The sequence below is a fragment of the Cebus imitator genome, unplaced genomic scaffold (genome assembly GCF_001604975.1).
Source record: "Cebus imitator isolate Cc_AM_T3 unplaced genomic scaffold, Cebus_imitator-1.0 Scaffold294, whole genome shotgun sequence".
In the NCBI taxonomy this organism is placed as follows: domain Eukaryota; kingdom Metazoa; phylum Chordata; class Mammalia; order Primates; family Cebidae; genus Cebus; species Cebus imitator.
The window spans coordinates 875418-897645 of NW_016107609.1; the positions used below are offsets into that span (position 1 = coordinate 875418).

At 36.8% G+C, this 22228-nt stretch overlaps 1 protein-coding gene across 4 annotated transcripts in view; it reads right to left on the reverse strand.

The window, feature by feature from the left end:
• Positions 1-22228, reverse strand: part of ANLN (anillin actin binding protein) — a 65833-nt gene that overhangs the window by 15764 nt on the left and 27841 nt on the right. Inside the window, exons 9-22 of one of the 4 annotated variants that reach the window (XM_017502199.1) lie at positions 21680-21790; positions 20186-20281; positions 14500-14630; positions 13651-13796; positions 13225-13372; positions 11708-11843; positions 10899-11081; positions 9844-9970; positions 9197-9245; positions 9047-9103; positions 8400-8438; positions 8120-8141; positions 7110-7222; positions 5471-5524 (exon numbers count right to left, since the gene is read on the reverse strand). In XM_017502199.1, the coding sequence (XP_017357688.1) occupies positions 5471-5524; positions 7110-7222; positions 8120-8141; positions 8400-8438; positions 9047-9103; positions 9197-9245; positions 9844-9970; positions 10899-11081; positions 11708-11843; positions 13225-13372; positions 13651-13796; positions 14500-14630; positions 20186-20281; positions 21680-21790 (1412 nt within the window). Of the gene's footprint in view, positions 1-5470; positions 5525-7109; positions 7223-8119; positions 8142-8399; positions 8439-9046; positions 9104-9196; positions 9246-9843; positions 9971-10898; positions 11082-11707; positions 11844-13224; positions 13373-13650; positions 13797-14499; positions 14727-20185; positions 20282-21679; positions 21791-22228 lie in introns of all 4 variants that reach the window. The other 3 variants (XM_017502201.1, XM_017502200.1, XM_017502202.1) reach the window with 3 other exon arrangements.

Here is a 22228-nt window from a genome sequence, read left to right on the forward strand (position 1 = left end):
AGATGGAGAATTTCAGCAGAGAAATTTAAACCACACACACACACACACACACACACACACACACAAACACACACACACGATCCAGATAAAAATTTCAGAATTAAAAAACTGTCTGAATTTAAAAATTCACTGGATAGGCTTCACAGGAGACTAGATCACATCAGGAAATAACAGGTGAACTTGAAGAACTAATAAATAGAAACCATCAAAAATGAAGTACAAAGAAAAACAGAATTAAATGAAAACCAAAAAGAATGTCACAGACCTGTGGAAAAATAGTCAATAGTCTACATTAAGTGGAGTTTCAGAAAAGAGAGACCAGGGCAGAAGAAATAACTTTAAGAGACAATGGCTGAGTATTTGCTAAAACTTATAAAACAACTAACTACAGATCCATAAAGCTCAGTGAAACCCAACAGGATAAATACAAAGAAAACTACACATAGGCACATTAAAATCAAACCGCTAAAAATGTAAAATAAAAAAGCAGAAAAGATAGGAATGATGGCTGGCTGACTTCTTATTAGAAACAATTAAAGCCATAAACAATAAATTAACATCTTTAAAAGAATGTAAAGGTAAAAACCTGTCAGCTTAGCAGTCCCAGTGACAATATCCTTCAGAAATTAAGGCAATATCAAAACATTTCTGGATAAACAAAATCTAGAGATTTCATTTCCAGCAGACCTATATTACAAGAAATAATAAAGACAATTCTTCTTGACAGGACAATGACCTCAGATGGAATTCTGAATCTGCAAGAAGGAAGAATACCAGATATGGTAAATATAAGGGCCAATTTATAAAAATATATCTTAAAATTTCTTTTCAAAATTGATTCAAGAGGCTGGACACAGTGGCTCACACCTGTAACCCCAGCACTTTAGGAGGCAAGGTGGGTGGATGGCTTGAGCCCAGGACTTCACCACCAGCCTGGGAAACATAGCAAGACCTGATCTCTTAAAAAACAAAAAAACTGATTAAAGAAAAAGTAACAACAGTGCATTAACAAAGAAATATTGGGATGAGCAAATTATACTGTTGTGAGGTTCATATTGTAAGGTACATGAAGTAGTATAACAGTATTTCAAAGTAGACTGTAATGAGGTAAGGATGCATATAGTATTTCATAGCAACTACTAAACAAACAAACAAACAAAAAACAGGTAAGTACAGCTAAAAAATCCAAAAGAGGAGATTAAGAAGTATTATCAAAAGAATTAATCCAGAAGAAGACAGGAAAGGAGAAACAAAGCAGCAAAGAACAGATGAAACAAATAGAAAACAAATAACAAAATGGTAGACGAGGAGTTGGCAAATGATTTCTTTAATTTACATAGACTATACATGGCGCCATTCAGTCAAGAGAAATGTAAACAAATATAAAGATGCACTTTTTGTGAAATATCTTTTGATCTTATACTGAAAATATGGTTTTTATGTGAGTGCAGTACTGCTATAAGAAAGGCATAACTATAGACTCTAATACAGGATTAAAGGAAGGTGAAGGATCTTCAGCTGGAAAATTTAATATCAGCAAAGGATGGTTTGATAATTTAGAAAGAGGCTTTAAAAATGTTAAGATAGAAAGGAGAAGCAGGTTCTACCAAATGACAGGAGATGAGTTCCCAGACACCATTAAGAAAATCAATGAAGAAAAAGGATCCCTGCCTGAACAAGTTTGTTTTTTGTTATTGTTTTCCAAAACAAGGTCTCACTCTGGCACTCAGATTGGAGTGCAGTGGTGTGATCATAGCTCACTGCAGCCTTGAACTTCTGCACTTCTGGCTCAAGCAATTCCCCCACCTCAGCCTTCCGAGTAGCTAGGGCTACAGGTGCATACCACTACACCCAGCTAATATTTTTTCATTCTTTGATGAAAAAAACTTTTTCATCATCTATGTTACTCAGGCTGGTATTGAACTTCTGGCTTCAAGCGATCCTCCCACTTTGGCCTCCCAAAGTGTTGGAATTATAGATGTGAGCCACAGTGCCCAACCTGAACAAGTTTTTAACACAGATAAAAGTGCCCTATTGGGCGGGGGGGGGGGGGGGGGGGGGGGGGGGGGGGGGGTGGGGGGGGGAGAAGCCACAAGAAACATGTATTAGTAAGGAAGTAAAGTGAGTACCAGAATTTAAGGCAGAAGGGATAGGCTAACTCTGCTGTTTTGCGCAAATGCAAATGGGTTTAAGATCAGAACTTCCCTTATCTATAAAGCTGCTAATGCCCAAGCCTCGAAGGGAAAGGTAAACGCCAGCTGCTAATCTTTTGGTTACAAAAGAAGGCCTGGATTGGTTCCATCAATGATTTGTCCCTGAAATCAAGAATAAAATGGCAACATATATATATGTATTATATATATCTAAAATAATATTGACTTCTGAGTCAAGATAGAAAGGAAGATGGAATTGTCTGTCATTCTATTGCCCAGGGAAAAAGAATGGCATCCCAACTGGATTAATCTTACTTAAGTCTAAATTTGAGTTTCCACTATAATTAGTTTCTAGCAATTTGATCCTCTAACCTAGTAAAGATTACTTAAAGGAGGGAATTCTAAGACAAAAAGTATAAAATTTCAATAGACTAATTTCATGAGATGAACCTCCAACTGCCTGAATTTGAAACTGATCCACAATGTAGAATCAAAACATCATATGCCTCATCTTTCTATTTTGTAAAAATTCCCTTTTTGCATTTCCTTACAATGAGTTTTAAGTTCCTTAGGCTCTTTCCTCTCAATGCTATTTAACAGAATTCCATTGTTTAGCATAGAGAATGCTACTGATAACAAAAATCAGAACGATGAGAAGAAAATGTGCCCTCTTACTCTATGGCTGAGGAAAAGTAGACAATATTTTTGGTTAGAAGCTGTCCTGATAAAGAAGTGAATTGAAAATATTCACAAAAAGGTCAAGTTTACTACCTCTCCCCCTAGTTGAGTGTGGAGGGAGACTTGTGTGAAAATGTATGATACTATTTTGTTTAACAAAGGAGTCTTTTAAGATATCTACGCTTCAAAGATTATGTTAAGAGCTATAAAATATAACCTATAACCAGGGAGACTGTGTAATGTGTTATATGCTGGGATATTTTTGAGGGTGAAAGGCGCACCATTAATAATTACACAGGGCCAACAGGCATAAACTGGACAGTTTAGGGCATACCAGAATGCCTAACCATTTTCTTCCATCCCAAAACTCTACAATCCTAATTGGCTGTTTTACTTCAAAACTGTTTGCCCTAATAATATTTAAACTGACATTTGTATGTCCTAAAAGGTATAAATACCTATGAGGTTGCTTGAAGTCAGAAGAGGAACTTCGGGACATTCTTCTCCCTTTATCTATAATAGTATAATAAAACCATCATGGTTTTGGATTCCCTATTCAAAGAAAGGGTTTGAAAGTCTGACTCATTAAGATTTGTATATTTAAATTCCAGGATGCCAGGCTTTAATTGAGATCTGAATAGCCTCAAATAAGATGGCAATCCACTGACAGTGGTGTCCTAAATCTGTAGAGCAAACCAACTGGATTAACTTCAACAGAAATTCCATTCTGAAAGGACCTCAGGGATAAGCCCTGCGATTGTTGTATTACTGGTCAAGGCACCAGTAAAAGAAACCAAGACTCCCTTGTACTGACAGTATCTGATAAGACGGGAAAGACATGTCTATTCTTTCAGTGACAATCAAATAGGATTATTACATGAGTATAGAAGGTCTTAAATTTTTCCCACCAACTCCAATACCATTTAAACCTATTTTAAATATTCTCCTACATCAAACCCAAGCAATTGGAACAAATATTTGCTTCCCCTCCTCACTCAGAAAAGCACAAAATTTGTTCTAGATTTTCCTTCTAAATTGTACTGTAGCTGACTGAGAAAGAGTCTTATGAGTAAAAGACACAACAAATTAAATTGAGTGGTTTGATTTTGCACTCAATCATGTGGTTGGCTATTTAAGTTATAAATTCAAAGGAGTTAAGTGAATGGAAATATAATTTTAATTTGTAAATGTGACATTTTGATTTAAAATGGCAGCCAAAAAAGTTTTCAAAAGAACAGTCTATATTTAAGATATATCATTGAAATCTCTTTCATTTTAGAGATTAATGAACTCTCTTACATATGTAGAAATTGGCTATGTGACAATACTGAGTAAAAAATACAGTTCATAAAATCCCAATTCTTATGGTTATCTAATTTGCAAATCCTATTTTAAGAATTTAAAATAAAATAAAGAATACCATCCAGCATTTTGTTAAGTAGCATCTCTTTAACCCAGAGAAAGTTTGTAACTGACCTTTATAAGAATATTAGAATTATTTAGCTGGGCACAGTGGCTCACTCCTGCAATCCTAGTACTCTGGGTGACCAAGGTAGGCGGATCACCTGAGGTTGGGAGTTCAAGACGAGCCTGGGTAACATGGTGAAACCCCATCTCTATTAAAAATACAAAAATTATCTGGGCATGCACCTGTAATCCCAGCTACTCAGGAAGCTGAGGCATGAGAATTGCTTGAACCTGGGAGACAAAGGCTGCAGTGAACCAAGATCATGCCACTGCACTCCAGCCTGAGTGACAGAGTGAGACTCCATCTCAAAGAAAAAAATCTTTAAAAAGTCTTCCAAAATATATTATATTCAGTATAATTTTAGTGTTCAGTGTATTATAACTTCAAAATTAATAAGCAAAGAGTCATCTAGATAGCAATATACCCATTAGCCAATTAAGACCATAAAAATTTTCTACTTTTGGCCAGGCACAGTGGTTCATACCTGTAATCCCAGCACTTTGGGAGGCCAGGATGGGCTGATCACCTGAGGTCAGGAGTTCGTGACCAGCCTGGCCAACATGGTGAGACAGCACCACTACTAAAAATACAAAAATTAGCCAGGTGTGGTGGTGGGTACCTGTAATCCCAGCTACTTGGGAGGCTGAGGCAGGAGAATCACTTGAACCTGGCAGGCGGAGGTTGCAGTGAGCCGAGATCATGCCACTGCACTCTAGTCTGGGTGAAAGAGCAAGACTCTGTCTCAAAAAAAAAAAAATCTGCTTTTATTTAAAACACCACCAATAGCTCTTCCAGTACACAGGAGGCCAAAAATATTGAATAATTTTTAGTTTTAAATATAGTTACTAATTTCATATTCTAATTATACCTAGAAAAATCAATATTGAAGTGAATATAGGATTTTAATGAACTATAAGACAGAAGAAAAGACCCAAACACCAAACATGCATTCAAAAAACAGAAATCTTTCGAAGAAGGCTTTCAAGTATTATGAGAGTGGAGACAAAGACGCCCATCTATAAGAGTCTCATAAAGAATAATGTACATAATGTCCTTAATTATTCAAAGTAAACAAAAAAGATAGAGTAATTAGTAAAACAAATACATGTAGATCAAAAATTAAGGATTGATTTTTAAGCTCATTAGTTTCAAGCAAAGAAAATAACGCAACCTTTTCCTGGAACAAATAGCCCAGTAGCTCTCGCTCTCTTACATCATAATTTATCTAAAACAGACAAAATAAAAGACAGAGAAAAAAAGACCCAGGATCACTCAACTGGTTAAACTAGCTGAATCACTAAATAAAAAGTTACAAAAAAATTTTAAATTAACTTGTTAAAATACATTTATGCATTAACATAATCAAAACTTCAAATATAGTCTGCTTTTTGTCCATCAACTCAAAGAAAGCATTTCCTAGAATTTTATATTGTTTCAGGCTAACCTCATATTCTGTACAGGATAACAAGACCCTAGAGAAACGAGGTGACTTTGCTCTATGTTAAAGAGTAAATCGGCCAGGCATGGTGGCTCACGCCTGTAATCCTAGCACTTTGGGATGCTGAGGCGGACGGATTAGTAGGTCAGGAGATCAAGACCATCCTGGCCAACATGGTGAAACTCCAACTCTACTAAAATACAAAAAATTAACTGGGCATGGTGGCACATGCCTGTAATCCCAGCTCCCAGGGAGGCTGAAGCAGGGGATTCACTTGAACCCGGGAGGCAGAGGTTGCCGTGAGCCAAGATTGCACCACTGCCCTCCAGCCTGGGCAATAGAGAGAGGCTCCTCTCAAAAAAAAAAAAAAAAAAGTAAATCGCTAAGGGCAAATACTAGAAACCAGGCCTCCTAATTTTTATACTTCATCTCTGTATTCTGACTACAGAAATCTCATACGATATAAATTTTCACTGTATTATGTAGAAGTCAACTCAAGAAATAAAATTTGCCTCTAGTTCTCTCACTCATTAAAATGGTCTTGTTAGCTATTTAAAAGTTATTTTACATTACAGTGAAAAAGCACTCAATAGTGATGTTAACACAGATCTGATTTTTGATGCTTCTAATTTGAAAGGGAAGCATGAGAAGGAAATCCCTTAGATTTGTAAGTAGTTTTCTAGGAGATTAATCTACCTTTCACTATCTTGTCAAAACTAAATTCATAAAATATTGCTCATTTCGAAACATAGGTTCAAAGAGGCTGGCCAGGCAAGGTGGCACGCATCTATAATCACAGCATTTTGGGAGGCCAATGTGGACAGATGGCCAGAGCCCAGGAGTTCGAGACCAGCTGAGCCAACATGGCAAAACCCCATCTCTACAAAAAAACAGAAAAATGTAGCTGGGTATGGTATCCCTCACCTGTTGTCCCAGCTACTCGGAAGGCTAAGGTGGGAGCCCGCGAGGTTGAGGCTGCAGTGAGCCATGATCTGGCCACTGCACTCCAACCTGTGTGACAGAGTTGAGACTCTGTCTCAAAAAAAACACAGAAATACAAATAGGCAAGATATTATGTTTTAAAATTATAAACTTAACATCTAAATGCAAGAAGTAATTCTTCTTTAGTCAGAAGTGAAACTTAGAATAAACCAGCATTCACTGAAGTTCTAACTATAAAAAGGGAGAAATACTTCCAATACAAAAAAAAAAAATCAGCAAAACACTCATACTTAGCAAAAATGTGCAATTCTAAGAACATGTGTTTTCAAAGATTCCAAATACCTAAAAGCATTGTGGCATTTCAACTGAGTTAATTTTTCTAAGATTAAAAACAAATAACACTACGCCCTTACAAATAAAGTTGGATTACCTTGTCCAGAGCAAACTTAGTATTTCCTACTGAAGCCAATGACAATGTGTAAGATCCAGCAAGGGTGAAGTTGCTGGTTCGCACCACATTGAGACCTCCTGGACTGGCCATGACTGTGAAGAACAAAGAGATTAAGTTTAGTTCAGAGAGATTTTTGCAACTACAGGTAACAATTCCTCCCCCCACCGGCAGTAGGAGAAAATTAAGCTGCCACAGAGGAAAAAGACTGCCTCATTTTTCTTCATCTTTAAATATGGGGGAAAAAATCAGCTTATTTCCTAAAGAAAGAAAACTATTAATTTAAGTGAGGTACAAGCACTCCTTAATAATTGGGATGGATGTATTTTTAAAGATATAGACCTAAAAATGTATGCATAAAAAGCAACTTCCCAATAAAAAAACATGGAAAAGACTTCAGTGCTAGTTAAAATGCACGGTGACAAAATCAGCAGCAGAAACTATCTCTGCACAGGTCTTCTTAGTAACTCTCTTGTGCCACAGAGAAGAAAGAGACCAACAGCCCAAAGGAAGTGAGGGAAACCAGCTCCATCCTAATTCCCTTTGGAAAAATGTAGGCCTAAAGTCATTCTAAAGAAGGCCTTTCATGGCTTAGAGGCATTCCAGTTCCCAGTGAACTAGAAAGATGCATTTCTGACATGAGACAATGCCAGTGATGATCAGTGAAGCTAAAAGAAGTAAAACTCTACAGTATGGATAGCACAAAACAAATCTATAGAACAACAAAAGTTGAAAGAGTGATGCTATCTACTGCTAGAGCTGAATGACGTGATGACTGGTACCTCTATGGTGGAACCTAACAAAGGTTCAAGCAAACTGCACGCTATTCTGGCCAGTAATCTTGTTACTAAAAAAATCCACATAGAAAATGTTACTCCAAGGGAGACCAAGGTACATACTCATAAACCAAGATGGCCTATATATATGTAAATATGCAAGTGCTTAGTTCCTTACCTTATTCTAAAGTTTCAAATAGTTCAAGGTACACTCACCTGAAGAATGAATGTTGCTTTTCTTGAAAAAAGAGACACAAGTTATTTCCCTTATTTGATACAAAGATTTAAATATGAATCACAAATCTCTTTTAACACAATAAGGACTACATTTCAGAAAATACTTTTCCTATATAAATTACAGTGATTTTCCCCCTCATTAGTATATGTTAAAATTTTCCATAGTGCTAAAAGTTTAGAAATGGTTAACCAATTTAAAACTGTACATGTAAGATGAAGATTTCTCAAGAAAGGTCAATTTCTTAAAAATTCTACTTACTGCGGTTATAGATGTGAGGAGTCGCTTTGGGGTAATAGCCTAAAAGAAAAGACAGCTTACTATATATGTTCTTATTAAACATTATGACTCAGAATGTAAAACTATCCAACCTTGAGAAATTCCCACATAGAAAATAATTAATTCTTAAATATGAATACATTACACTTGAGTCCCTGATTAAGGCTTTCTTATAGTGTTAGTCCTTTTTTGTTAGAGCTGAAAAAAAAAAAAATTTTTTTAAATGATGGCTTAAGGAAAGAAGAAAAGAACAAAGACTGGGAAGGCTGGAAAGCAAGCTTATGACTGCAAAATGACCGTATAATTCTTAAGTACTGGTTTAAGGAAGTTACGGAGAAGAGAGCTCAGGTAAAAGTCTTGAGAAAAGTTTTAAGCAGTCATAAAAGTTAGATGTCAAGTAAATGTAGAGAAAATAGAATTATCCATCCTGAGTGTATCAGGAACTTATACTGAGAATCATGATCACTCACAGTTGACTTTCAGTATTCATACGTAAGTAACATAGTAACTACAAATTAGAACGTGAAACTGATCCAAAAACATCATAAATATTAAAAGTTGTACATAAAACTGGTATGATGACATCTATTACTTCTGTCAAAAATATTTTTACTGGGTTTAATTCTCACCTTAGACTTGGATGTTTTTTTCTTCTTATCAAGACCTGCGGGATCTTTCTTTTGCACCTACACACAAACCCAAAGCATAATTAATTTACAATCTGATATGGTTCAGAAAAAATATACTGCTGATTATTTTAGAAGGCTTTATCAGCTTACCAAGCTGTAAACTTCAATATTTATTTCAAAGTCATTGGATACATCTTGCCTGGAAAAATAAAGCATTAAATAAGACCTTGATAGAAAAATCACAATCATATAATTAAAAATGATGCTACAAATACTCTTCCAAGACTCTGAGAGTAAAGGAATCCACTATGTCTTTAACTATAGACAATAAAAATTGTTAAGAAGTCTATTTTTTTCCTATAATACAAATCCAAAGTATTTTCCTCAGTATTTTACAACTCACAATCTTCAATTATAAAAGCACTAATTATTTTCCAAACTGCACTTTGACTCTTATTTAAAAATAAATGTTTCGCTAAACGTAAATGTCTTTTCATTAAGACTGAATGTTAAGTACCTTATGAGATTTAAGGCATATGTTAAAAATCTATGGTCCAGGTTTAATATACATATCATTTCAAAATATGTAAAATCTATAGTCACATAGAAAAAAGGTGATACTCAACAAAAGACAGAAACATATGAGTTAAAGCAACACATTGAAAAATGGGTTGTCAATATAAAAAGAATGTGCATAATGCATTTCAAAGATTATAAATACCATCTGAATGCTTAGGCTGTATCAACTCTATAAAAAGAAAAATGTATTCAAATCATCAAAAGCCTGATTTACTTACAGAGTAAATGTAGTAGTGAATGTCAGAGCATCACCGTTAAGAGAGTTTGAAGTGCTTGCTAATGGCGTGGCTACCATATTTTCAGCTCCTGCTTTTAGTATAATTAAGTAATAGTAATTTGCTGCATCTGCAAGAAGTAATCACATTGCATAGTAAGCACAAGCAAAATCAGATTTATCTAATCAACATTCTGGAATACCAAAGAAATAAAGGAATACTGAACTGATTTATATATAATTTATTTTAAAAATTACTAAAATCAACTTTCCAGATACAAAAAGTTAAATAAGACTTAAGCAGGCAGTATAATCCTGAAATAAGGCTCATCAAGGTCTCTCCCTATTATGTAAATTGGAATAATTTCACTCCACCTTCCTCAATTTCTGCTGACTTTGAATTTTACCTAATGACCCTTAATTCTTAACCAATAATGTACACCTCAAAAGGATAAATTATGGTTTGCGATTTCAAAACTGAGATTAAAAACTATATTTCTATAAAAGTTACTCAGATAAATTATAATAAAAACATAAACTATTTCTTCACTATTTGTTATTAATAACCACGTACCTCAAGATGCATCCTAAATCACAAATAGATTTCTGGCCACACCCCATCAAAATCAGATGACAGCAAGAATTAGAACCTAAGTTACCCTATTCCTACAAAAATGCTCAAACTTTTCACAATCTCCATTTACGTTCCCTATGCCTGAAATTTACTTCTCACCTATGTCTAGCCCTCCTTTCCCTCAAAAAGCATGTTCCACACAAATAAAAGTTATTTTATAAAAATTTTTAAAACCGTATTCAACATTTAATAAAACTTTGTATTCAAACTTTCAGTAAGAGCAATGTCCATTATTGCATAGATTGGTATCCCTATAAATATCTGAAGTTTTCCCTTATTTTTTATTAAATCTTGATAAAAGGATCTAAAGGCCAAAGATACAAACTTTGCATTGTTATTCATGATTTACTTGTTTCTATCCTGTATAATCCAATCTAGGTGAGGTTCATAATTTAACACACAACCTAGAAAAATCACCACCATACCTGGTTTCTGAACCGTACTGCAGACAAAATCTGCTTTTAGAGGCAAGCGGATTTCTGACAAAGTAACCGATCCTTTTGATGGGATAAATTCACTTTGGGATACTGGACTAGCCTTATTCTTCCTCTGAGGTCCTTCATTCTTCAATTTATTCAATTCATCAATCAAAAGTGTTCTCTTTTCAGCTATGTAAAATATGAAATATTCCAAATATTAAAATTGTTAATGTTTCTAAATGAGAGCAAATTCACCAAAGCGTACTGATGTGGAAATTGTATGGAACAGCAAAGATGAAATCAGTAACACTAAGTTTATAAAACAGATGGTAGGTGGTTGGGGAAAACCTTGATTGCTCATTTATTTACTAAGTCCTTATAATTTAATACATAACTTTCAGCTGGTTTTCTTGTCTGGCATTATCTGTCCACCCCAATATGCCCCATCATCACCACACATACACAGTAAAATTCACAGAAGTTGTTTTAGCTATTTATTGATAAGGGAAGGGGAAGAGAGTGAGAATATATATGTACATGTGTATATATACATATATAGATTCATTCATTCATCCATTCAATCGGCACAACTGCATTTCTTCAAATGCATTTCAGTTGCTTTTACCGTTCATGCAAACTACAATTTGTTATACATAGAGTTCTTACAACCTTATAAAAACAAGAACAAAAAATAGATGAGCTGGAACAGATAATTAGGAAAAGCCCTTTCTCTAAACTTAAAGGTTTCTAGATATCAAAATGAGTTTTCCCTGGTTAGAAATTTGTCGGAACATTTTCAGGTACATCACACCTACTTGCAATTAGAAGAAGTCTTTCTGCTTCAGCTTCTTCTAGGGACCCTTTTCCATGCTCTTCATCAACACAGCAGTTAAGAGCCTGGCTAGCTTGATAGATCACTGTCTGTTGCATATTTATTTCGTTATTTAGTTCCTAGTAAAACCAATGAGAGGAGGAAAAATATATACATTTTAAATCATCATTTTCAGTTTAAACTTTAATTCTAACTAACTTAATTGGATAGTTTCAAGAATTTCCAGATGGTAAAGTCAAAATGTTAGGTTCACTGCTTAAGTTTCTAGACTATGCACTAAAAACATTTAACATGTTATAATAATTAAGCTATAAATATTATGCCTTATGAAAAAAACTTCCAATTCATACTTATTAAAGTTAAAATTGGGGTTATGTCCAACAAAGTAGAAATTTAGAAAGTATCTGATTCATTTTATTTAAATTACAATTACACTGTTTTTTAAATATGCTTCCTTAGGTCAGGCATGGTGGCTCACACCTGTAATCCCAGCACTTTGGCAGGCCTGGGCAAGAGAATCAATTGAGCCCAGGAGTTCGAGATCAGCCTGGAAAAAATAAAAAGACTCCATCTCTATTTTTTTTTTTTTATAATTAAAATTTTTTTAAAAGCTGGGTATGGTGGCTCACGCCTATAATCCCTTGGGAGGCCGAGGTGGGTGGATCACCTGAGGTCAGGGGTTTAAGACTAGCCTGTCTCGCCGGGCGCGGTGGCTCACACTTGTAATCCCAGCACTTTGGGAGGCCGAGGCGGGTGGATCACGAGGTCAAGAGATCGAGACCATCCTGGTCAACATGGTGAAACCCCGTCTCTACTAAAAATACAAAAAATAGCTAGGCATGGTGGCGCACGCCTGTAGTCCCAGCTACTCGGGAGGCTGAGGCAGGAGAATTGCTTGAACCCAGGAGGCGGAGGTTGCGGTGAGCCGAGATCGCGCCATTGCACTCCAGCCTGGGTAACAAGAGCGAAACTCCGTCTCAAAAAAAAAAAAAAAAAAAAAAAATTAGCAGGGAATGGAGGAGGCGCCTGGAAACCCAGCTACTTGGGAGGCTGAGGCAGGAGAAACACTTGAACCTGGGAGGCAGAGGTTGCAGTGAGCCTAGATTGTGCCATTACAATCCAGCCTGGGCAACAAAGAGCAAAATGCTGTCTCGAAAAAAAAAAAAAAATAGCTTCCTTAGCACGAAAGAACCTTGAAGAGCATAACAAATTTCACACTACATCATTATCCAATTAATAGTTATACTCTAAGGATATTTATGAAAAAACTGTCTAAAAAATAAGTATTTCAGCGATATCAAACAAGTCTCCAACTTTTCAAAAAGAGTACATTTCTGAAAACAAACTGAATTCAAATATGATTTACTGAGCTTGTATGCATCAGACACTATTCTGGCCACTCAGGGGTCAGAGATGAGTAAGGCTGGGCCTTTGTCCTCACAGAGCTCACAATCTAGAGTAAGAAAACATTCCAAATCTCCTTTACATAGAAGTGCATACCTGCATTTTCTGTTTGATATTAACTTGACAAGGAAAAGCATTATTTTTTTCAGCCACTTTTGAAGTAACATCTTCCTTCCGAACAATCACCTGCTTTATTGACGGACGTTCTGTTTCTTTGAATCTTTGAGATCTATACGCATCGATGCTTCAGGAGATAAGTTATACTCTATTAGAAATCCAGCAACACACTGAGCACTATCCTTTATTGAACATATCAGCAGAATTTGACACTGATATTGAACATATCAGCAGAACATTTCGCAACAGAATGGAATTCCCATTTGGTGAAAGGGATGCTAACAAAAGTTATTCTAAACTTTTATACAGATGAGTTATTAATACCATTGTAATTACAAATTATAACACAACTTATATCAACCTAAACCATGACAGTGAGTGTATGCCTTCCAGAAATGTTCTTACCTGTAAAGAAGATCGCGATCTTCAGAACTAAGGCTATCCCCAGATTCAGCTCGAGGGACACGAGTTCTTTGGAATTTTCCTGGTTTTGGACTTTCATCACTTCTGCTGGTTTCTTTCAATTCCAATCTAGGTGAGGACATTAAACTCTGTGGGAAAACACATCAGATATGAGTAGATTTTATGGATAGCTAACATTGATCCTAAATGATAATTCATTTTATTCTGTGAAAATAAATGAATTTTCCACTATTATGAAGAAAAAATCCAATAAGTTGATTGATTCAAAAAACAAAGCAAACTAAGTTCCTAACACATAAAAGAATAAATAAAACTACAAAGACAGCTGAAAGTTATACTTTAAAAAAAATTTCTAGTTGAATAAATCCCCAGAGCTGCAGTTATTCGATTGAGATGAAAGCTAATAACAGTAGTTAGTTGTAAATAAATGTTAGTGATCTGTGTTTGGAGCTAAATACCGATATACTCATACAACAATGTTCACATCAACTCTAAGATGCAGGTATTATTAACCTCATTTAACAGAAGAGGAAATGGTGGCACAGAGAGGTTAAATAACCTGACCAATAAACAGTCAGTAAATGGCAGCGCCAAAGGCTGAGCCCAAATGTCCAGCCTCTTAAGCCATGTTACTATTTGGGATTTTATCTAAGGTCAAAAGGAAACCACTTAAGCTTTCTTTGAAGAGAGTTGACAACAGGTTTACAAAATCCCCCGGCTACAGAGTGCCAAATGCCCATCTGTCAATGAGAGAAAGGGAGATATGAATACTACTTAGTTTACTTCTGTCCTGGGCCTGTTTAGTTAGCCTTTTCTTACCTCTGGACTTACCACACCAACTGTTTGTGCCAATGGTGCAAGTAAAGACATTGAGGAGATATTCAATGCATCTTCCTGTTCTTCACCGCTTTCCGCTAACACTTGATCCATCTCCTCCTGGCTCTTCTCCACATCTAGTTCACCTTCCTCTAGGACATCACTGAAGATGTCATTAATTACTTTTGAACTATTGATATCATCATCATTATCCACACTCATCTCAATTTCACGTATCACTTCTGAAAAATATTTCAATAGGTGGATACTGTGACTCAGACATTTCAGAATTAAAGGCATAAGAAAGAAATTTAATACTCATATTCTTAATAGAAAAAATGCCTTTAAAAAGAACCTCATAAAAAGAAAAATAAGAAAATACTACTAATAAATGAAACCAAGATAATCTTCAGTTTCAATAACACTTTCTAAGAAATGATTACTGGGTCTATCAAAACTGATTCAATGCCTTCGGTTTAAGTAAGAGCATTAAGAACTCAAATGCAGAATAATAGCCAAAGGCTTCAGACTTTCAACAAATGTTCTCTCAAATGACTTTTTCTATTGTTGAAAGCTACCCTTTCACATAACAGTCAATAATAGGAAAATATTATGTCACTTAGGGCAGGGTTCGCTAATAAGCTTCAGGGGCTACAAACCCCTTGTATTATGACATATACTAGATTTTGTCCACGGTTCCTAGCTCGTAACTGCCATATCCCTAGTTACTGTCTTCCCTTATTATGTTGGGTGTGTTATGCCTCAGGAAACAGAACTCTCCTGGCCTCCTTTCACCTGCCCCAATGTAGGACGCTAATCTTCTCCCATCTTTTGGATTGTGGCTCTTAAGACCCTCCCCCAGAGAGGATTCAGCCTCATACCCTGGGGGAGGGAATGCTAACTACTAGAAGCTTCCACTGAAACCCAAGAGAACTAGATTCAGGGAGCTTCAGGATAACTAAACAAGTGGAGGTTCCTGGAGGGTGGCGCCCCAGGGAAGGCAATGGAAGCTCTATGCCGCTTTCCCTATACCTCACACCCATATCCTTTATAATAAGGAAACATAAGTATTTCCCAGAGTTCTGTGAGGCAATTAATCAAAGCTAAAGAGGGAGGTCACAGAAACTCAACTTGAAGCTGGTCGGTTAGAAGTTTGAGAGGTCTGGACTTGAAACTGGTATCTGAAGGAGAGGGGCAGTCTTGGGGACTGAGTCCCCAACCTGTGGGATATGACACTATCTCCAGGTAGCTACTGTCAGAATTGAATTGAATTGAACTGGTCACAAAAGTCTTCTATGTTGATAATTATTGTGGTGGTACAAGAACAGAGGAAAACACAGTCCCAGAGAGTTTTTCCCTGAAACACCCCTCTCCCAGTACAGAGCATGGGAGGGCAGCACCCTTCCTATCCCTGTGAAAGTTATTGATGAGAGTCTTAACCACACTTTCACAGGTACCTGTGAGCTAGCAGTAACTGTTAACAGTACAACATCTTGGTAGAAGCTAGAGTATATTCTGATTTAAAAAAAGAGAGTATTATAAAATCATAAGACACTCCAAATTTGCATATGTACTTCTATCAATATATTATTTTCTATAGTATGTACAAAGTTAATAATAAATACAGAATAAAAACCAACCAATTTGCTGCTCAACCTTTGGATCTGATGTTACTTTTAAGGATCTGTCCTCTTCTAAAAACAATGTTATTTTCAAAGGGCTAGATTTCGTCATTTCGCATTCAGTGAAACCTAAAAATGTTTAAGAAAGACCATATTAATATATATAAGAACCTATAATTTTCTAAAGAATCTTAAATATCTTTTCTTCTGATTGCAAAAATATATATTTGTTTGCAAATATTCAAACCTAAAAATGTACAGAAACGCCTTTCCCTAAACACCTGTCCTCTCTTAACCCATTTATACCAGAGGTTGCAAATTTCTTGTGTGTGAAAAATCAGACCATGGCAATGACCTTGAGCAGGAAGGATATAAGTAACTCCCACAAGCTTAGCATTCCAATAATGGAACGCTAGGCATAAATGCATTAACTTTTCCCCCACCAAGAGAGAGAAATGGGACAGCAATATTACCAAGTTATTGCTTGTTTTTCCAGTTGTCCCCCAGGTGTGAATATTTATATATCATCTTGTTTTATGATCATACCATACATACTACTCCGCAATTTGTTTTCCACTTTAAAAACAAAGTGTAAATAAAATTACTCAAAAACTAGGAATAGAGGGGAGGTATACAACATAACAAAGGCCATACATGAAAAACCCTTTGTTAACATTACACTCAATAGTGAAGGATCAAAGGCTTTTCCTCTAAGATGTGGAACAAGACAAAGATGCCTGTTTTAACTACTTCTATTCAACACAGCATTGAAAGTCCTGGCCAGAGCAATTATGCAAGAAGATAAAGACACCTGAATTAGAAAGGAAGAAGTAAAATTATCTCTGTTCACAGATCCCATGATCTTATATATAGAAAACCCTAAAGATTCCCCAAAAAAAAACCATTAGAACCCAGGAGTTACCAAATACAAAATCAACACACAAAAATCACTCTGAGTTTCTACATACTAACCATGAACAATCTGGAAACACTGACCTGTAGGTTGTGTACTGGAATTTTTGGCTGGTGTCTGGTTTTCTGTCACCCTTTCTGTTCCTAGAAGTGACTGAGTTTTTGAAACACCTTGACAGTTTTTGAGGGGAGTGCTCTGACAGTGAGTTTCCTGCAAAAAGCAAATGAAGAAGTAAATTTTATTTCTCAAAACTATAGATTTTATCTTCCTATATGTTATTAAATGCAACAAGATTATTATTAAATATTATTCTGTAAAAATTTCCTTAGAACAAAAAAGACAGTGTATGGGAATAGTACGTCTCATCTAAGTCTCAACACTGCCCCCTACTCTTGCTGTTTCTGAGTCAGCTTTCTCTTCTTTCCCGCAGACAGTATTTCACCTGTCACCTTCCCTTTCCTACAGATGAATACAACAGGAGCTTTCAGCAGGAAGTCCATCAGTTTTTGCCCTCAGCTCTAGGACTACCAGCACCCCTACATGCTACTTTCCTCCTTCCTTTTTGTCACACAGGAGATGGTCCTCATCAGTTCTGTTCCCTTCACCATGCAGAGTTCATCCATTCTCACCTCATTGCATCAATTATCACCCTTTATCCCATTACACAAATTGATTTAGGTCTTAAAAAGGATGAAACACATACAAACCATACTTTTCTTCATCTCCTCTAGCCACTAAATCCTTTCTCCCCTCCATTAGGACCAAACTTCTAAGAAAAGCCTGCACTCGTTGGCTCTGCTCCTCATCCCGGTTCCCTCGACCCAGCACCACCTGCAATCCATCTTCACTAACACTGCTCTTGCCACATTACAGCAAACTTGTTACCTGTACTTCAAACCCCAGTGGATTTTGCTCAGCCCACATTTGAAACTTGACAATACCAACTACTCCTTCCTTCTCGAAAGTTTTTTTTGCCCTTGATTTTATTACCTTTTTTTTTTTTTTTTGGAGATGGAGTTGCCCAGGCTGGAGTGCTAAGGTGCAATCTCTGCTCACTGCAACCTCCATCTCCTGAGTTCAAGGGATTCTTCTGCCTCAGCCTCCTGAGTAGCTGGGATTACAGGCATCCACCACCACGCCAGGCTAATTTTTGTATTTTTAGTAAAGGCGGGGGTTTCTCTGTGTTGGCCAGGCTGGTCTTGAACTCCCGACCCCAAGTGATCCACCTGCCAAGTACTGGGATTACAGGCGTGAGCCAGCGCACCCAGACCTTGGACTTTAAAAACACAGCACTCAACGGCATTTTCCTCCTAGCTCTTTGGCTGCTTCCTCTCTGGAGACCACAGATGAGTGTTCTGGGGAGAGGGGACCCCTGCACTGTTATTGTGTTCAGAATTTTGTTTACATGCATATGTGCAACTTTCTGGGAGGAATTTCACAGGTTTATTGGGAATTATTTAGTGCAAAATAGTTTAAGAACCTTGCTATATACTTTCTAGAGACACAGGCAGAAAGCCATGGGAATAAGATACACTGGCAACCAAGTGAAGAAGGTGCTCCTAATAGAAGAGTGATTGACAATGTCAAATGCTACTAATCAACTGAAAATTGATGAGTAGGTGATGTCAGGTGCTACTAATCAACTGAAAAATGATGAGTAGGTAAAGATCACTGACAAACATGATAAGGATACTGGGTCTGTGGAGGGAATGGTGGCAAAGCTTAAGCAGACAGAGTTCTAGAGAGAAGGGGGAAACCTGAAAGCAGCAAGTAGGAATAACTTGCAGAAGAGTCTGCATGAAAAGGACGTAAAGAAAAGGAGGGGATTGGGGGTCACAAGAGTTGTTTTTTGTTTTCAGATGGCAGATAATAGCTTGTTATATGCTGATGGGAAGGATCAGCAAACACATTTCTTCCTTCCTTCAAATACAAGTTTGTTGAGCCGCTGCTCTAAACCAAGCACCAAGAACACAGAGGTGAAGAAGACTCCCATAGAATGCAAACGTACAACATTCACAGGAAGATAAATATTCCAGTTGAGGTATTTATGGGTGAAAAAAAGTGGAGCCCCTTGAGAAAAGAGCCAAGGAAGAATTCCCAGAGGGGATTAAAGTTTGACCTATTCTTAATGAAGTACGGGCTCACCAGGGAGATATTCCTGGCAGAGAACAGGAAGGCAAAGGCAGAGAGATGTAAAAACATGGGTATATTTGAGAAACTATAAATAGCCTGCATAGCAGAACTGAAGCACACCTGTGGAGGAGCAGTGGGGAGGAGCCAGGTAAGGAATCATTCCATATGTCAAGCCAAGCAGTTTACACATTTTCCTGAAGATGACTATGGGGACCACTCCAAGATTTTAAGCAAGTGAATACATGAATATGCATCTTTTAAAAATATTTCTCTGGCAGCAACTGGTAAGGTGGATTGGAGAGTAGCAAGACTAGAAGCAGAGTGTTTAGTACAAAGCCACACCAGTAACTACAGTAACGGCAGAGGAAAATATGGAAGATGAGGCAGGTTGGTGATAGATTTAGAAAACTTATCACTGCATGTGTGTGTTTATGCATATGTGTGCTGGGGGCAAGCAGATGGGAAGACAATCAACAAGAGGAAGAAGCCAAGGAAGAACTTCCAAGGAAGAACTTCCAGATTGTTTTAGATGATGAGGTATAGAGTAAACCAAACGAGAAGACAGAGACTACAAAAGGAAGATACTACAGCAAAGTATAGCGGGTTCTGCTAGCCAACCATACCTAGAGCTCAGGAGAGATCAGCACAGCAGAGCTGAGCATCATCAGCATTTCTGTGCTTATCGGGATCTAGGTATGAGGACAGGGAAGAGATGTTCCAGAGAAACTGGGTAAAACAGGTTGAGATCAGAGCTCTGGGAAACATGATTTGTTAAGCAAGTGAACTGATTAAAAAAAATCAATCAAGAAGATCTTTCTCAAAGAATATGGGTTAAATTTACTCTTGTTCTACTTTGTTAGCCCCCACTGTAAATATAATTCTCTTAGCTTAAAAACATATTGTAACACAGCACTTTTAGATATGNCACACCAACTGTTTGTGCCAATGGTGCAAGTAAAGACATTGAGGAGATATTCAATGCATCTTCCTGTTCTTCACCGCTTTCCGCTAACACTTGATACATCTAGTTCACCTTCCTCTAGGACATCACTGAAGATGTCATTAATTACTTTTGAACTATTGATATCATCATCATTATCCACACTCATCTCAATTTCACGTATCACTTCTGAAAAATATTTCAATAGGTGGATACTGTGACTCAGACATTTCAGAATTAAAGGCATAAGAAAGAAATTTAATACTCATATTCTTAATAGAAAAAATGCCTTTAAAAAGAACCTCATAAAAAGAAAAATAAGAAAATACTACTAATAAATGAAACCAAGATAATCTTCAGTTTCAATAACACTTTCTAAGAAATGATTACTGGGTCTATCAAAACTGATTCAATGCCTTCGGTTTAAGTAAGAGCATTAAGAACTCAAATGCAGAATAATAGCCAAAGGCTTCAGACTTTCAACAAATGTTCTCTCAAATGACTTTTTCTATTGTTGAAAGCTACCCTTTCACATAACAGTCAATAATAGGAAAATATTATGTCACTTAGGGCAGGGTTCGCTAATAAGCTTCAGGGGCTACAAACCCCTTGTATTATGACATATACTAGATTTTGTCCACGGTTCCTAGCTCGTAACTGCCATATCCCTAGTTACTGTCTTCCCTTATTATGTTGGGTGTGTTATGCCTCAGGAAACAGAACTCTCCTGGCCTCCTTTCACCTGCCCCAATGTAGGACGCTAATCTTCTCCCATCTTTTGGATTGTGGCTCTTAAGACCCTCCCCCAGAGAGGATTCAGCCTCATACCCTGGGGGAGGGAATGCTAACTACTAGAAGCTTCCACTGAAACCCAAGAGAACTAGATTCAGGGAGCTTCAGGATAACTAAACAAGTGGAGGTTCCTGGAGGGTGGCGCCCCAGGGAAGGCAATGGAAGCTCTATGCCGCTTTCCCTATACCTCACACCCATATCCTTTATAATAAGGAAACATAAGTATTTCCCAGAGTTCTGTGAGGCAATTAATCAAAGCTAAAGAGGGAGGTCACAGAAACTCAACTTGAAGCTGGTCGGTTAGAAGTTTGAGAGGTCTGGACTTGAAACTGGTATCTGAAGGAGAGGGGCAGTCTTGGGGACTGAGTCCCCAACCTGTGGGATATGACACTATCTCCAGGTAGCTACTGTCAGAATTGAATTGAATTGAACTGGTCACAAAAGTCTTCTATGTTGATAATTATTGTGGTGGTACAAGAACAGAGGAAAACACAGTCCCAGAGAGTTTTTCCCTGAAACACCCCTCTCCCAGTACAGAGCATGGGAGGGCAGCACCCTTCCTATCCCTGTGAAAGTTATTGATGAGAGTCTTAACCACACTTTCACAGGTACCTGTGAGCTAGCAGTAACTGTTAACAGTACAACATCTTGGTAGAAGCTAGAGTATATTCTGATTTAAAAAAAGAGAGTATTATAAAATCATAAGACACTCCAAATTTGCATATGTACTTCTATCAATATATTATTTTCTATAGTATGTACAAAGTTAATAATAAATACAGAATAAAAACCAACCAATTTGCTGCTCAACCTTTGGATCTGATGTTACTTTTAAGGATCTGTCCTCTTCTAAAAACAATGTTATTTTCAAAGGGCTAGATTTCGTCATTTCGCATTCAGTGAAACCTAAAAATGTTTAAGAAAGACCATATTAATATATATAAGAACCTATAATTTTCTAAAGAATCTTAAATATCTTTTCTTCTGATTGCAAAAATATATATTTGTTTGCAAATATTCAAACCTAAAAATGTACAGAAACGCCTTTCCCTAAACACCTGTCCTCTCTTAACCCATTTATACCAGAGGTTGCAAATTTCTTGTGTGTGAAAAATCAGACCATGGCAATGACCTTGAGCAGGAAGGATATAAGTAACTCCCACAAGCTTAGCATTCCAATAATGGAACGCTAGGCATAAATGCATTAACTTTTCCCCCACCAAGAGAGAGAAATGGGACAGCAATATTACCAAGTTATTGCTTGTTTTTCCAGTTGTCCCCCAGGTGTGAATATTTATATATCATCTTGTTTTATGATCATACCATACATACTACTCCGCAATT